We start from the raw sequence: 15342 nt of genomic DNA on the forward strand, positions 1-15342 counted from the left end.
AGAGTCTCACGGGAACTTTTCTGCCCAGGCTGGCTTTGAACCTTGATCCTCAGATCTCAGCCTCCTGAGTAACAGGGTGATGGCACAGGGTGAGGGTTCTCCCTTCCAGGAGCCAGAAGACAGGGTAGACGGGATGGTTGAAGAAGGCGTTGAAGGTGTGCAGTTGCTGGGCCTGTGGCTCCAGGCTGTAGAAGGTGAGGTAGCCAATGTCCAGGTCCAATTCCATGCCCAGCAGCCGTCCAGACGCCCGAGGGAGGCGCTGGGCCTTCCCGTTGTGCCAGGCCTGGACACTGTCCTCCTGGATGCAGAGGCCCCAGGAGTCGGGCCCACGGCCAATGTTGTCTGTATTCATTCCCTGCTTGCATCGGGTCAGTTCGGGGTAGGTGACGCCCAGCGTCACTGAGTGGTCCGAGGTGAGTACCTCCCAATAGTGCCGCCCAGCCCGGAAGCCCTGGGCACACTGCACCTGCCACAGCTCAAAGCTGCCTGGCCTGGCTGGGCCCTGCGGCTCGCGGTGATGTGTCACCTGCTGGTCCTCATGAGACAGGTAGAAATGGCGGTTGGCACTGGCTGGGTCAAAGGTCAGATTGCGATAATCTATTGAGGAGAAAGAGAGAGATGGAAGTCAGCAAAGCTTTCATTCTGTCTACGCAATTGCAGATCCAGCCCTGAATTATTCACTGTTAGCTCTGAGCTGAAATCTGCTATGGGTCCCAGATCAATTTTGTTGTTGTTTGTGGGGCTTGAACTCTGGGCCTGGGCGTTGTCCCTCAACTCCAGCTCAAGGCTAGCACTCTACCATTTGAGCCAGTGCCACTTCCAGTTTTCTGGTGGTTTATTGGAGATGACTCTCATGGACTTTCCTGCTCAGGCTGGCTTTGAACTCCAATCCTTAGAGCTCAGCCTCCTGAGTAGCTAGGATGACAGGCATGAGCCACTGGCACCTGGCTGAATTTTTTTTTTTTTTTTTTTATGTCTATATTGGGACTTGAACTCAGGGCTTGGACACTGTCTCTTAGATTTTCCTCTCAAGGCTGCCACTTGACCACTTGAGCCACAGCTTCACGTCTTGCTTTTTGCTAGTTAATTGGAAATAAGAGTCTCATGGAATTTCCTGCCTGGGGCTGGTTTCATATTGTGATCCTTAGATTCCTAACTCCCTGTGTAGGTAGAATTACAGGCATGAGCTACTGGTACTGGATGAGAAAACAGTCTATCTCTTCACCCAGAGGAGAAAACTGAGGCTCAGAGAGGTAATTAACACGGTATTAAGTAGCAGAATCTAGATGTGTGGATCCACACCATCTTCATGTGTCCTCCTTCACTCTGTGCTGGCTGCGTCTGCTTCAGGATGGCAGGACAGGCCTCTATCCTGCATATATATCCTAGGATATATCCTATATCCTAGGCTTGTAAGGGCCGGTGGAGGGGGACACGCCCAGGGAGGGCCATGGAACAGACATCCTGGGCAGTGGTGGCAGGTCCTCCCCCGATGCTTACATGTGTATAGACAGACACAGACACACCCACACACGAACACTCAGGCCCCTTACACTGCCAGAGTTGCTTCCTCAGTGGACACAGCATGCTTGAGACCGGTGCCTGGGGACCCACAGTGTCTAGGGACCAAGTAGTGATGGAGAGGTCAGCGGGAGTGAGGCTGGATGCTCTCCTCCCCATCCTGGGCGGGGCAGCTAGACCACGAAGGCTAGGGAGAGGTCTGGCATCTGCCTCACCTGCGGGCAGTGAGTGGGCAGCCTTGGCTGGCATCCTGGGCGGATGCTGTTCTTCCAGGAGGAGGCCACACAGCGGGCTCAGAGACTCCTTTAGGTCACTCAGCTGCTCATCCTCATCCCACTGCACAGGGGTTCGCGGCCCCAGGGGTGCTGGGGGCTCCAAGAGCTGCTGTGATTCCTGAGCCACAGGGACAGTAGCAGTGAGCCCAGACCTGGGGCAGGGAAGCAGGTCCCGGCCCCCTGGCCCGGGGCTCGGTACCTGGAGGAAAGTCTGATGGTCTCCTTGCGTCAGCAGATCGTGAACCCTGCAGCCATACTGAGTCAGGGCTTCCAGGTGACCCCGTAGTTGCCGCTCCTCATCCTGGATCTGTGCCAGGGCCTGTGTCTTGGCCGTCTCAATGTTCTCCAGTGCCAAAGCCTGCCGCTTCTCCAGGGCCTGCAGCAGGCAGCTGAATTTGCTGGAAACCATGGAGGCCAGCGTGCAGGCTGAGCTCTGCATAGGCACAGAAAAGCCGGAGGGTGCAAAGTCTGGGCAGCTTGCTAAGTTGGCCAGGGCTAGGGTGGCTCAGCAGGCTGAAGTGTGGGACACAGGGAGCAAAGGTCCCCGGGCCCCACTGTCTGCTGGGCCCCTCCTTCCCCGCTGCCAGGAGACACTTCCAAGGGAGCTCATACCTGCTGCCTGTGTCCCAGGACCCAGCAGGCAGGTGCAGTGGGGAGCAGGTGGGCTGACCCCAACCGGCCTCCTACCTGGATGTGGGTGGTTTGCTGTTGTAGATGCTGAAGCTGGGTCTCAGCCTGGGTGCTCCGCTGCTGGGTAACCTCCAGTCTGGCCCTCAGTTGGCCCTGTGGTGCCCATCCAGAGAATGTGTAGTAAGAGTGCGCTGCGGTTGATGGTGAGACCCACCACCACCACCACCTTCCCTCCCTCTGCCACCCAAGGCCATGCTAACCAGCAAGCCTGCATGTAATCACCAGCCTTGGATGGTGGGATTCCCAGGGAAGCCTGGACTAAATTCCTTCCCCACAGCACAAGGTAATGTATAGACAGTGCAGAAACCTCAGGCTGAAGACCAAATTTCCATATCTACTTCTCAGAGGCTGAGCAACCAGGAGTGAAGTTCCTACTCTCTCTGGGCTTTAACCCTCTCTCCTCCCTTCCCAACAGTTGAGAGCAATAATGTTGGCTTGGGAGGCCCAGCAGGAAAGAGGCGGTGACCCCAAGTGCAACTGCCTGGCCAGTGGGTAGTCCAATGCAGAATGGTCCACGGGGGAGGAAGAGGCCTGCCTTGGTTATGTCCTGATTCCCGGCCTTGAGCAACCATCCTCCAGATCTCAGCCTCCCATGGAGCTAGGATTACAGGTGGGAGCCATCCAGACACTCCCATTTTCTCCCACCACCCAGTGCCTGGCCCAGGCTGCCTCTGCGGCTGAAACTCCGTCCCAGGTCATTCTTCTCCTCCTGGCTATACACCCTCAGTCCCCCCGGGTCACTGCAGGGCGCTTGTCCCGTCCCCTGCTGACCCCCTTACTGCATAGAGTGACCATTTATTCAGATCTCGACTGGAATGCTGACTGAGAAGTAGATTCCACACTTTTGTGGCAGACCCAGGGTGATTTATTCACTAAGACATGACCGCCTGCCCCCCCACCCCCTTACACACACTGGGGGCCAGGGCGCGCACGCACCCCTACACCGGGGATGCCCTGCACCGCTGGTACCCGGCACACGTTTGCATAACGAAAGAACCTTCACAGAGCACCTGTCGCAGCAGACCTCGCCAGGGCGACCAGCTCGGCCCTCAGAGGTGAGAGGACCCGGGTGTGCGCAGGCTGGGCGGGCGGCCTGAGCCGGGTGCTCCTCCCAGGCCCCGCCCCCGCCCCGCCCGGGGTGCCCAGGCCCCGCCCCTCCGGCCCCGCCCCGCCCCGCCCTCAGAGCTTAGCGCCCTGCCTTCCCGGGGTGCCCAGGCCCCGCCCCGCCCTCGGAGCGCAGCGCCCTGCCTTCCCGGGGTGCCCAGGCCCCGCCCCGCCCCCGGAGGGCAGCGCCCTGCCTTCCTGGGGTGCCCAGGCCCCGCCCCCGCCCCGCTCCCGGAGCGCAGCGCCCTGCCTTCCTGGGGTGCCCAGGCCCCGCCCCGCCCCGCCCCGCCCTCGGAGCGCAGCGCCCTGCCTTCCCGGGGTGCCCAGGCCCCGCCCCGCCCAGGCCCCGCCCCGCCCCGCCCTCGGAGCGCAGCGCCCTGCCTTCCTGGGGTGCCCAGGCCCCGCCCCCGCCCCGCCCTCGGAGCGCAGCGCCCTGCCTTCCTGGGGTGCCCAGGTCCCGCCCCACCCCGCCCCCGGAGCGCAGCGCCCTGCCGGGGGGCGCCCGGCCTTCCCGGGGTGCCCAGGCGCCGCCTGCGGCCGTCACCTCGCGCTCGCGGCGCTCCTCGTCCAGCAGCACCCGCTCGTGGAGGCGACACTCGTGCACAGTGCAGGCGCAGCACGCGCAGCGGCCCTCCGTGCGGCAGAAGAGCTCGAGCGGCCGGCCGTGGCGCGAGCAGCGCGCGCCGGGGCCCGCGCGGGGATCGGGGCCCGCGCGGGGATCCGGATCTGGGTCCGAGTCCGGGTCCGGCCCCGGGCCCCCGGCCGCGCGCAGCAGCTCCAGCACCTGGCTGAGCGCCACGTTGCGGCGCGGCTCGGCGCCGGCCGGGCAGGGCTCCCGGCACTCGGGGCAGGACTGCTCGCAGCGGCGCCACGAGTCCCGGATGCAGTCCCCGCAGAAGTTGTGGCCGCAGGGCAGCGTCACCGGGTCCCGGTAGAGCCCCAGGCAGATGGAGCAGTTGAGCTTCTCCCTCAGCTGCTCGGCGACCGAGGCGTCCATGGCTGGCCGGGAAGGGAGGCCGCGGGCCCGCCTCCTGAGGGGAGGGGCGGGACCTTGACCGGGAAGTCGCTGGTGCGGAACGTGGCTGGGGGCGCAGCCGGGTGGTGACTCGGCCCCCTGCCACCCCGGCCGGGGCCCTAGGGCGTGGCGTTCTCACGCGCACTGTGGCACTGCACTGTGGTACCCCGTACCGGCTTCGAGGGCAGTTGGGGATGGAGCATCTTAAGAAACAGGGTAGAGGGCTGGGAAGGTGGTTCAGTGGTAGAGTGCTTGCCTAGCATGCATGAAGCCCTGGGTTCCACTCCTCAGTACCACACACACAGAAAAAGCTGGAAGTGGTGCTGTGCCTCAAGTGGTAGAGTGCTGGCCTTGAGCAAAAGCTCAGGGACAGTGCCCAGGCCCTTAGTCCAAGCTCCAGGACTGGGGGGGAGGGGGAGGAGTGGAGAACAACATTGGTGGCTCACGCCTGTCATCCTAGCTACTCAGGAGGCTGAGATCTGAGGATCGCAGTTCAAAGCCATCCTGGGCAGGAAAGTCCATGAGACTCTTACCTCCAATAAATCACCAGAAAATCAAAAGTGGCTCAAGTAGTAGAGCACTTGACCTGAGCTGCTCAGGGACAATGCTCAGGCCCAGAGTTCAAGACCCATGGAAAAAAAAAAAAATCCCATTTTTTGCTAATTAGATAAGAGCCTCTCAATTTTGTCTGTGTGGGCTGACTCTGAACTGTGATCTTCAGGTCTCCACTTCCTGAATAGCTAGGATTACAGTCACGACCTACAGTGCACAGCAAGGCCTGGTTTGGAAATCTCACTGCAAAAAGGTATCACAGCATGTCTTCTGCAGTGACACATGCAGTCCTGAAAGTGAACGTCTCCCCTGGGCCCATTTTGTAGCCTTTTCGGAGAGGGGTGGAGGGGTGGGTGGGCTCTAGCAGGACTCTCAGACCAGCAGCAGCAGATAGAAATCTCTTTATTCCCTCCACTTATGTCCTCACTGCCATCCACAGAGGGCCTGCCTCAGGACAGACCTCCAAGCTGGCCCCAGGGCCCTTCCCAGCAGGCCCAGGAGAGCGGACGCACCCCACTGGGTACAGTCAGTAGATGCCATAGGTGGGCTCATGGCTGTCCCTGTACCGGTCCAGGTAGCGCAAGGGCTGCCGGTGGGGGAAGCGCTTCTGCTTGGGGTGGTAAGGGGGTGGCCGCACAAACTCAAACACGGGCTCCCGCATGTCTGTGAAAGAGCAAACGGCCTTAGGTGCACTTCTGCCAGCCTGAGCCCCGCCCTGCCTGTGAGGATGAGGCCTGGCCAGGCCTGCCCACCGGAGGGGCAGGGTGACCCTTTCTGTGTGCTCAGGCCCATGCCGCCCCAGTCTCATGTTGCCCTTACCCAGAAGTTGGTGGAAGGTGCTGGTGACTGAGTCATCCCAGCGGCATTGGAAGAAGGCCAGGCCTGCTGGGGTCATGGCTTCCTGGTGTTTCTTGTAGAAATGAAAAGTGTGGAAGGTCCGCTGGGTCAGCTGATAGCTAGGAAAAGCCAGGAAAAGCAATGTGTGTGTGTGTGTGAGGTGGGGGGATCACCCACCCTTTCCACCCCACAAGCAATCCTGGGAAGCCCGAGGCGGGCCTGGTGTCCAGCTCTGTTGCAGGCCTCAGGACCTGGGTGGAAAGGGGAGCTGGCCTGAGAGGCCTGGGGTGTGTGTGGGGGGGTGCGGACTACCATGGCGAGGGGCGGGTGTCCTCCGAGAAGTCAACTGGCTTGTCTTGCTTGAAGAGCAGGAAGGCGAGGCGGTGGAAGCCGGAGCCTCGGGCGGGGAAGGGGGGTAGGTAGGGACACGTCTCCTGTCCCTCGGCCACTCTGTTGCCTGGGATGTTGGTTCTGTTAAGAAGGAAGTATCTGTTCACTGCTGAATCGGTAAGAAGGCAGGGACCCCACCCCCTGCCCAACTGTGTGCATCTTAGACTCAAAGTCCGCAAGGGCATAGACCCCGGGCAACCTCTAGCATGATGCTTGCACATCATGCAGACTTTGGAGAGAGAGGCTCAGAGACAGGATGATGGTGAGGACAAGTCTGAGCACCCCATTTGACAAGGCCTAACTGGAAAGCCACCACCCCTCCCCTCTGCTGCTTCTTCCCATTTCTAGGTCTGTGGGGTCTTGTTAGGGTGAGTTTGCCTAGCCTGGCACTGGGGGTCATTGTACCTGCCTAGATAGGTAGATAACTCCAGCTGCCTCGGTTACCCATGAGTGTCAAGGGTCCCTGCCTGACCTCTGCCCCTGGCCTGGCGCAGCCCGCTGGATGAGCTGGGAAGGAACGCCAGAGTTCCCCAAGCACTCAGAGATGTCCTGGCTGCCGGAGGCCTTTCCCAGTCTTCGGCCTCTTTGTCAAGCGGTCCGGGAAGTAATGTGCCGGCATCACCCCAACCTCCTAGGCAAGGACCCAGGTCAGAGGGATGAAGAGGCTCATGCCGGCTGACCGAGGCCCACTGCCACCACCAGGAGGCAGAGGTGAGGGGTCATATGCTGGGACTGGAGGTTAATCTGGGGCACAGTCAAGACTGAAACCCAGGGGCAGCCTTTTTTTGAACCTTCTAGGGCCTCTGCATCCCGCCGCATGCCAGATACTCACACTAGCCAATGGACGTACTCAGCATCTGGCTCCAGCAGGTGTCCATCTGCAGGGAAACAATCCATAGTGCTGGCCCCACCGTTCCCTGCTGGGGGGGGGGGGGGCGGGAGGAAGAGGAGGAAGGAGGTAGGGCTGGAAACCCACCTAAGTTAGTGAGTAACAACGTCCACATGGAACCCTGGTCGGCCTCATAGGTTACCTCCGGTGCCTGAGCTGCCTGTGGAAAGTAGAAGTTCCTTCTGGGGGGCTTGTAGCTGAAAGGGCCCTAGAGAAGGGAGCACCCACTCTGATCCAAAACAGAGGCAGAGACCCCGTCCAAGATTAGAACTACAATAGGGGTAACAGGGGCCAGAAGGCTGTAAAAAGCCAGCAGTGCACCGGGCGCTAGTGGCTTATTCCTGTAATCCTAGGTACTCAGGAAGCTGAGATCTGAGGATGGAGGTTCAAAACCAGCCTAGGCAGGAAAGTATGTGAGACTTTTAACTCCAATTAACCACCAGAAAACCGGAAGTGGCACTGTGGCTCAAAATGGTAAAACACTAGCCTTAGCAAAAAGAGCTCAGGGACAGCACCCAGGCAGAGATCAAGCCCCATGACTGACCAAAAAAAGCCAGCAGCTCATCTAGTAACATGCACAGAGAGAGCCACTTTTTACTTTCTTTGCAAATGACATGTATTGTTTCCCAGGAGCTCAGAATCCCCAACCTCAGGAGCTGTTCACGACGCGTCTGTGTGCGCATGGCACGGAGATGGGCCCAGCCAGAGGTACCTCGGTTGGGGTCACTTCATTGCCGAAGTACACGGGTACCAGGTCTTCCTCGCCCACGGCGTACGCCACGCGCAGGGGGACCCAGGGCACGAAAGTGGCATCATGGAATAGGTCTCGGTACAGGCCATAATACTCAGCAAGGCGCTGCTTGTGGTGGGGGCCACACGTCCTCTCCCACTCAGCCCGCACAGACTCCAGTGGGACGCTGGCTGGGAAGGAAGGAGGCTGTTGGGCTGAGGCCTGGAGCAGGGACGCACGGAGGGCCCCTCCCCGCCAGGCTTACCGGTTCCAAGGCGAGCAGCCCGCTCCTCTTCCACCTTGGCCCGAAGCTCGCGCCGGATCCGTTTCCGTTCCCGTAGCTGTTGGGTCTTGCAGACCTTGGGTGGGGGCAGCCCAATGTCAATTTTATCTTTGGGATCTGCAGAGGGAAGAAGCAGCTTCAACCTCTTGGTTAAGACCTTGTCCCTTCACTGCTGCTCTAGGCTCTGAATCACAAAACTAAAACACACTATGTAGTCTGCTTCCCTTCCTTGAACAGGGCCCAGATATTAAGCAAATCAGACGTGAGTCCCGTGTGAGCTCCCCCTCCACCGCATTCCTGTCTTCTCTAGGTCATAGAACTGGAGGCAATGCCATCCTAATTGTGGTTGGGATCATATCCAAAGTGATTTCACAGTCTGCATGGACATACTTGGGGCTTGGGTGGAATTATGAGTTAAAGCCCTAGCTTTGCTGGGCGCTGATGGCTCACCTGTAATCCTAGCTACACAGGAGGCTGAGATCTGAGGATCATGGTTCAAAGCCAGTCCAGCCAGGAAAAGTCTGTGAGACTCTTATCTCCAATGAACCACTCAGAAAAATGGAAGTGGTGCTGTGGCTCAAGTGGTAGAGCACTAGCCTTGAGCTGAAGAGCTGAGGGACAGCGCCCAGGCCCAGAGTTCAAGCCCCATGACTAACCCCCCAAGAAAAAAAAAAAGCCCTAGCTTCAATGATGGGACTTAAATGCCTCTCAAACTCTCAAATGGGCAGAAAAGCCATATCACCACCAAAATTGGCTTAAATTCAGCATTTGATCCTGCAATTTAGAGTTGGACTGGAGAGCTGCAGTTCTGCTGTCCACCTTTTGGGTAACTGATTTCATTGCTGGTCTGGAAGCACTTTTGAGTGGCAGGCCTGAGAACTTCTAACACTTCTGACCACTTATATTGCATATAATGTGTGTTGACCTCCATCACCATCAGAGATGGTGTTCGTCCAGGAATTTCAATGGGTTGTTATTCCTCACAGTAATCAGTGACAATGGTTTTCATTCTATAGTACCCTCAAGCTGAGCTAAGGCTTACAGCAGACTATTTAAGACTATTTAGCTTGTGTCCTAACATTGTCAAAACTGCTTGTTAGCTGGGCCCTGGTGGCTCATACCTGTAATCCTAGCTACTCAGGAGGCTAAGATCTGAGGATCTTGGTTCAAAGGCAGCCTGGATAGGAAAGTCTTGGAAACTCATATCTTCAATTAACCACCAGAAAACTGGAAGTGGTGCTGTGGATCAAGGTGGGAGAATGCTAGCCTTGAGCAAAACAGCTCAAGGAAGCCAGGTGTTGGTGGCTCACGCCTGTAATCCTAGCTACTCTGGAGGCTGAGATCTGAGGATTGTGGTTCAAAGCCAGCCCAGGCAGAAAAGTCCATGACACTCTTATCTCCAACAAAACACCAGAAAACCAGAAGTGGCACTGTGGTTCAAGTGCCAGAGCAGTAGCCAGGCTAAGAGTTCAAGCCAAAAAAAAAAAAATCTCAGGGACAGAGCTGAGGCTCTGAGTTCAAGTCCTATGACTGACCAAAACAAAAACAAGCAAACAAAAAAAACCCTGCTTCTGTGAGCCAGGGACATATGAATTTGATTAGAAGCAAAAGTCAGAATCCAAAAGCCGGGCACCAGTGGCTCACCTGTAATCCTACTCAGGAGGCTGAGATCTGAGGATCTCGGTTCAAGGTCCAAAGCCAGACTGGGCAGGAAAGTCCGTGAGACTCTTATCTCCAATAAACCACTCAGAAAAATGGAAGTGGCACTGTGGCTCAAGCGGTAGAGCACTGGCCTTGAGCTGAAGAGCGAAGGGACAGCTCCCAGGCCGAGTTCAAGCCTCACGACCGACTAAAAAAAAAAAAAAATCAGAATCCACAAACCCACCTCTATGCTTGCTTTCAGAAAGGATCTACACACTAAATTCCTTAAAGGCTAGGTCTCTGAGTTACCTTGCCCAAAATTGTGCCAGGCAGTATAGGTGCAAGGATCCAAAGATGGGTAAGACAGACAACAGACAGGATCTGCCTGAAGGTGGGCACAGGGTATCCAGGGTATAGTATTTTGGGGGCAGAGAGGAAAGTCAATAAAGGATGTTAGGGAGTCGAAGCTGTAACTATTTTTTTCCATTGGCTGGTACTAAAGTTTAAACTGGGGGCTGGTAAGGTGGCTCAGTGGTAGAGTGCTTGCCTTGCATGCCTGAGGCCCTGGGTTTGATTCCTCAGCACCACATAAGCAAAAAGAAAAAAGCCGGAAGTGGCACTGTGGCTCAAGTGGTAGAGCACTGGCCTTGAGCTGAAGAGCTGAGGGACAGCGCCCAGGCCCAGAGTTCAGGCCCCATGACCGGACCCAAACAAACAAACAAACAAACTAAAGTTTAAACTGAAGACCTGGCTCTTATTCTCTGCTGGCTCCTTTGCTTGGCTAGCACTCTACTATTTGAGTCACAGCTCTACCCCTGCTTTTTGCTGGTTAACTGGAGATGGGAGTCTCACGGACTTTTCTGCCCAGGCTGCTTTCCTTCCTTCTATCCCCAACATAACCTTCTGAGTACTAGGATTACAGTCCGGAGACACTGGCACCTGGCAAAACATGAAATCATCATTATTTGCTGTTCTTTTTTGTTGTTGTTGTTGGTCGTGGGGCCTGAACTCTGGGCCGGGGCGACGTCCTTCAGCTCAAGGCCAGCACTCCACCACTTGAGCCACAGCGCCACTTCCAGCTTTTTCTGCTTATGTGGTGCCGAGGAATGGAACCCAGGGCCTCAAGCATGCAAGGCAAGCGCTCTAGCACTGAGCACCTTCCCAGCCCCTATTTTCTGATCTTATATTGGTGGTACTGGGGTTTGAACGCTGGGTGGTCTCAAGCGCCCTCGGCTGGCTTGCCAGGCTGGCGCTCTACCACTCGCACCACGTCTCCAGGCCCTTTAAACTCTTGCAGGTCGGGGGAGCTCAGGATGGGGGATTCTGCTGGTTCATCGCCGAGGGCGCACGCCGGGGTGCGGGCGGCGCTCCCCGCCGGCCCCCGCGCTCCGGGGCCGGGCGGCTGTCCCGCGCCCCCCGCGCCCCGCGCCCCCCGCGCCCCGCGCCCCCCGCGCCCCGCGCCCGCGGCCCCCACGCACTCGTCTCCGCCCCGAAATGCTCCCGGTAGGTGCGCCACCAGTGCGGGGCTCGCGCCTCCTGCTCCGCCCGGCGCCGGTAGCGGTCGAAGCTGCGGTACTTCTGCAGCCGGTCCAGGTTGCTCACGTCGATGTCCGCGTTGGGCATGGGCCCCAGCGGGGCGCTCCGGCGGCGCAGGGCGCCTGCGGGCAGACAGCGGGCCGTCACGCCGGCCCGGGCCTCGGGAGCCAGGGCCTGCCGCCGGCCCGGGGGGAACCAAGCACTACTCCACCCCAGACCCCTCACCCGACGTGCTGAAGCCCCGCCACGCCCGACTCCCGAACAGCGCGGCACGACACAAGGGCGCCGCCATCTTGTCCCCGGGTCGCCCAAGACGCCGCCAGGCCCCAGGCCGAGAGGTGGCCGGAGCAGTGCCTGAACGCCGCGCGCGGAGCCAGGCCCCGCCCCGGGAAGCCAGCCCCGCCCGCAACAGCGCCAGGCGTTGGCCCGAAGAGCCAGGCCCCGCCCCCATGGACCCAGGCCCCGCCCTTCGAAGGCTCCTCCCCGAGAACCGAGGGCCGTCCTCCTAGACCCGAGGAGGGGGCGGGCTGCGGGCGCGCGGGCGGCGCAGCGCCAGCAGGGGGCGGCATCCGCCGGCGCGCCCCCAGCCGTGACGCGTCTGGCTCGGTCCCGGGGACTTCACCCCATCCCTCCTCGCGGAACCTGAGCTCCCCAGCAGCGCAGTTCACCCGGATCTGGAATCTGACCCCAGCGGCCTGAATTTCCAGGTGGTGATCTGGCATCACCTTTGTAGTTGCTTCATTTGGGAAGCAAAAGCAGGTAATAGTCCCGCCTGGTAGGCCTGTGAGGAGGAGGATCTGTTAAGGCACACGTGGGATCGTGTCTGCCAGGGCTCCTCCCAGCAAACCTTCACTCCCCGCCACCTTGCTCCCCCCAGGCTACCACACACGGTTACGATTGGCGTATTATTATTATTGTTATTATCATTGCCCACCCTGGGGCTTGAATTCTGGGCTTGGGCACTGTCCCTGGGCTCCTTTTTGCTCAAGGCTAGCACTCATCACTTGAACCACAGCATCACTTCCAGTTTTCTGGTCGTTTATTGGAGATCAGAGTCTCATGGACTTTCCTGCCTGGCTGGCTTTGAACCATGATTCTCAGATCTCAGCCTCCTGAGTAGCTAGGATGACAGGCATGAGCCACCAGTGCCCGGCCTGAACCAGTTTTGAGGGAAAAGAATGAGCAGCGATAGACCCACACCATTTGTTTCTTTATGTAACCCTTGACAGCAATGTCTGAGACTTGGGAAAAAGACACAGGGATAATTAGGCTACCTGCCACACCTTTGTGCCTGTGACAGAATAGATTTTTTTTTGGGGGGGGGGGTGCTGCTGGGGTTTGAACTCAGGGCTTCATGCTTGTTTTTTTTTTGGTCCGGTCGTGGGGCCTGAACTCTGGGCCTGGGCGCTGTCCCTCAGCTCTTCAGCTCAAGGCTAGCACTCTACCACTTGAGCCACAGTGCCACTTCCGGCTTTTTTCTTTTTGCTTATGTGGTGCTGAGGAATTGAACCCAGGGCCTCAGGCATGCAAGGCAAGCGCTCTACCACTGAACCACCTTCCCAGCCCCGGCTTCATGCTTGTTAGGGAGGTGTTCTACCACTTGCATCACAGCCAAGCCTAATAAGCTTGAATTTTTTTTTTCAGTGCTGGACTTGAACCCAGGGCTTCATGTATGAAGATAAGTACAAATCTTTGCAGGAGCCTCCAATGGGATCAGCTGAAGAAGCGGCTCTAAAATCTGTAGCTTCCTAAGGGATGGCAGGAAGGGGACATGGCTGAATACCTGGGGCTTTGGTTTGCCAGGGCATCGTTCGAATCCAGAGCCTGTTATTTGGTGTCATGTTGGGGAAGGTATGGAATGTCCCTGAGCTTCCCTTTCTATATCTTAGAACAGGGATGGTAACAGTACTTTCTGACTTGGGCCCTAGTCTTGCTATGAGGTCCTGGAGCCAAAGGAACTGGGCAGGGCCACTTTGATTGGTTGGCTTTTTTTTTTTTTTTAAAGGAATGTCTGCCTGCTCTGTGGGACTTGTTTTTCAGCAAGTAGCAAGGATACAGAGCAAACATTTTCTAAGAGATAAGGACAGCCGGGCACCAGTGGCTCATGCCTGTAATCTTAGTGACTCAGGAGGCTGAGATCTAAGGATTGCAGTTCAAAGCCAGCCCAAGCAAGGAAAGTCCGTGAGACTCTTATCTCCAGTGAACCAACCAGAAAACCAGAAGTGGTGCTGTGGCTCAAGTGGTAAAGTGCTAGCCTTGAGCTGAAGAGCTGAGGGACAACGCTCAGGCCCAGAGTTCAAGACGCATGACCAACAAAAAAGAAATAAGGGCAAACTCTAATGGACCTCGGCCGATTCTAAGAATTCGTTATTAGGCACATGTATAGCAGCTTATGGGCTCAGCGGCAGAGCCCTGGCCAAGCAAGTGCAAGACCCAGCATTCCCACCCTAGCATCTAGCACACGAGCAAAACAAAACAAAATAAAGAACTTCTCAGTTTAATGGGTTCAAGATCATGGGTGAATCTTGTTGGTAAACAAAGTGCCTCTGGGAGCTGGTCAGGGAGCAGAGAGATGAAGGCATCAATAATGCTTCTACCCAGCACGGCGCCTTCGCGCTCTTCCTCTGACGTCGGCTCATGTGGCTGGCCTTGCCTCCTTGGGTAGATAGCCAGGAACCGCTCCTGGACAGAAGCTGCATTGGGAGTAAACGCTGCCACCCCCAGCAGGCCTTGGCACACGGCCTGTGAGTGCAGGATGGCAGAGGCCTCCAGGGAGTTCCGGTAGCCTGGGCACAGCCACACCTCGTGGGAACCGTATTCTACTTCCCTTCCCTCTGGGGGCACAGGCTGGTGCTGCCTTCCTCCCTGCTTCCCCATCCTTCCCACCCACTTGGGCAGTGCTGGGAATTTGTGCAAGCAGGCCCGAGTGGCAGAGGTGGGAGGCGGGTGGTATCCCAGCAAACTGTAGGGAAGGGTGCAGCTTCCCTCTGCCTGCTAGGCCTTCATCACTGAGCCTGGTAGTGGAGGGTCCTTGTCTCTGTCCCCGTTCGGGAGGGGCCCTGTCAGGCGGGGAAGGGAGAAGGGAGAAGAGACCCAAGCATGAAGGTCCCTCTGGAGGAAGGGCAGCGCAAGATCTCAGAAGCTGGGGAGCTCAAGGACAGAGCTGGAGGTGAGCAGGCCCTGGCCTCAGCACTTCCCAGGGGAAGGCACTCAGGCCTTGGCTCAGCTTTCAGGCTGCGGTGCCTGGAAAGAACATTCGAGAAGCCTGGCCATGAGAAGTGCTGTAATCAGGCCCTGAGCAGTACATGTTCCCGAGAGTGCTCTGTGGAGCTGGAGGCTGGCAGAGGAGGCTCAGGCCACGCAGCAGAGGCAGTGTCGTCTCAGGTGGAGTGTGGCGCCAGGTTGTAGGAGGCTTTCTTCAGTGTCTCCAGGAAGAACTTCTCATCCTCCAGGAACTCTCGGTCCTGAGAGGCAGGTTCAGGGGGAGTGTTCACATTGTGGGCACTGAGGGGAAAGCTGGGTACTTCCTGTCTATGCCAGCCCTCACTCAGATGACCCCTTCCACTTTCTCCCTGGCTCTGGGAGGCCTCAAGAGTGGAGGGTGTGAAGGAGCCCAGCAGAGTGAGGCGGGCTACATACAGTCTGTGGAACTCTGCAGAACATGATCTGGTCTTTCTTTGTGTGTGTGTATGTGTGCCAGTCCTGGGGCTTGAACGCAGGGCCTGGGCACTGTCTGAGAGCCTTTTGCTCAAGACCTACCACTTGAGCCACAGCCACTTCTGGATTTTTTTCTGTGACTAATTGGTGATAAAAGTCTCACAGGCCCCGGCACTGGTAGCTCACACTTGCAATCCTAGCTACTCAGGAGGCTGAGATCTG

At 57.8% G+C, this 15342-nt stretch overlaps 3 protein-coding genes across 8 annotated transcripts in view; all 3 read right to left on the reverse strand.

The window, feature by feature from the left end:
- Positions 1 to 4591, reverse strand: Trim65 (tripartite motif containing 65). Of its 2 annotated transcripts, XM_042665451.1 has the most exons (6): positions 4135 to 4591; positions 2484 to 2579; positions 1996 to 2229; positions 1737 to 1914; positions 1554 to 1619; positions 1 to 597 (listed from the first exon to the last, which is right to left on the reverse strand). In XM_042665451.1, exons 1-6 carry the CDS (start codon positions 4585 to 4587, stop codon positions 50 to 52), a joined length of 1575 nt encoding a protein of 524 aa, XP_042521385.1. In that variant the 5' UTR covers positions 4588 to 4591; the 3' UTR covers positions 1 to 49. The 2 variants fall into 2 exon arrangements, with proteins under 2 accessions (XP_042521385.1, XP_042521386.1); XM_042665452.1 differs by lacking the exon at positions 1554 to 1619.
- A 948-nt stretch (positions 4592 to 5539) lies between these two features.
- On the reverse strand, positions 5540 to 11818 carry Mrpl38 (mitochondrial ribosomal protein L38). Its single transcript, XM_042665453.1, has 9 exons — positions 11689 to 11818; positions 11406 to 11585; positions 8269 to 8403; positions 7986 to 8194; positions 7361 to 7433; positions 7217 to 7262; positions 6307 to 6465; positions 5977 to 6113; positions 5540 to 5820 (listed from the first exon to the last, which is right to left on the reverse strand). The coding sequence occupies exons 1-9, from the start codon at positions 11753 to 11755 to the stop codon at positions 5684 to 5686; spliced, it is 1143 nt and encodes a 380-aa protein (XP_042521387.1). The 5' UTR covers positions 11756 to 11818; the 3' UTR covers positions 5540 to 5683.
- A 2119-nt stretch (positions 11819 to 13937) lies between these two features.
- Positions 13938 to 15342, reverse strand: part of Fbf1 (Fas binding factor 1) — a 28469-nt gene continuing 27064 nt past the window's right edge. For all 5 annotated transcript variants that reach the window (XM_042702600.1, XM_042702603.1, XM_042702602.1 and 2 more), the window contains exon 30: positions 13938 to 14927. In XM_042702600.1, coding sequence (XP_042558534.1) covers positions 14844 to 14927 — 84 coding nt within the window. In that variant the 3' untranslated portion in view covers positions 13938 to 14843. The remainder of the gene's footprint in view (positions 14928 to 15342) is intronic.

Source organism: Dipodomys spectabilis, unplaced genomic scaffold (genome assembly GCF_019054845.1).
Source record: "Dipodomys spectabilis isolate Male_0828 unplaced genomic scaffold, ASM1905484v1 ptg000329l, whole genome shotgun sequence".
Classification (NCBI taxonomy): domain Eukaryota; kingdom Metazoa; phylum Chordata; class Mammalia; order Rodentia; family Heteromyidae; genus Dipodomys; species Dipodomys spectabilis.

Bases quoted from the DNA above. Each gene is read 5' to 3' on its own strand.
- Mrpl38 (XM_042665453.1), bottom strand. From the start codon at position 11,755: ATGGCGGCGCCCTTGTGTCGTGCCGCGCTGTTCGGGAGTCGGGCGTGG. The intron at 8,404-11,405 runs GTGCGTGGGGGC...TTCCCTCTGCAG, and splicing joins GCATTTCGGGGCGGAGACGA to ATCCCAAAGATAAAATTGAC. The intron at 7,434-7,985 runs GTACCTCTGGCT...TACTTTCCACAG, and splicing joins ATGAAGTGACCCCAACCGAG to GCAGCTCAGGCACCGGAGGT.
- Trim65 (XM_042665451.1), bottom strand. From the start codon at position 4,587: ATGGACGCCTCGGTCGCCGAGCAGCTGAGGGAGAAGCTCAACTGCTCC. The intron at 1,915-1,995 runs GTACCGAGCCCC...CCTGTGGCTCAG, and splicing joins ACCATCAGACTTTCCTCCAG to GAATCACAGCAGCTCTTGGA. The intron at 598-1,553 runs GTAAGGGGCCTG...TCTCCTCAATAG, and splicing joins GAGGAAGCAACTCTGGCAGT to ATTATCGCAATCTGACCTTT.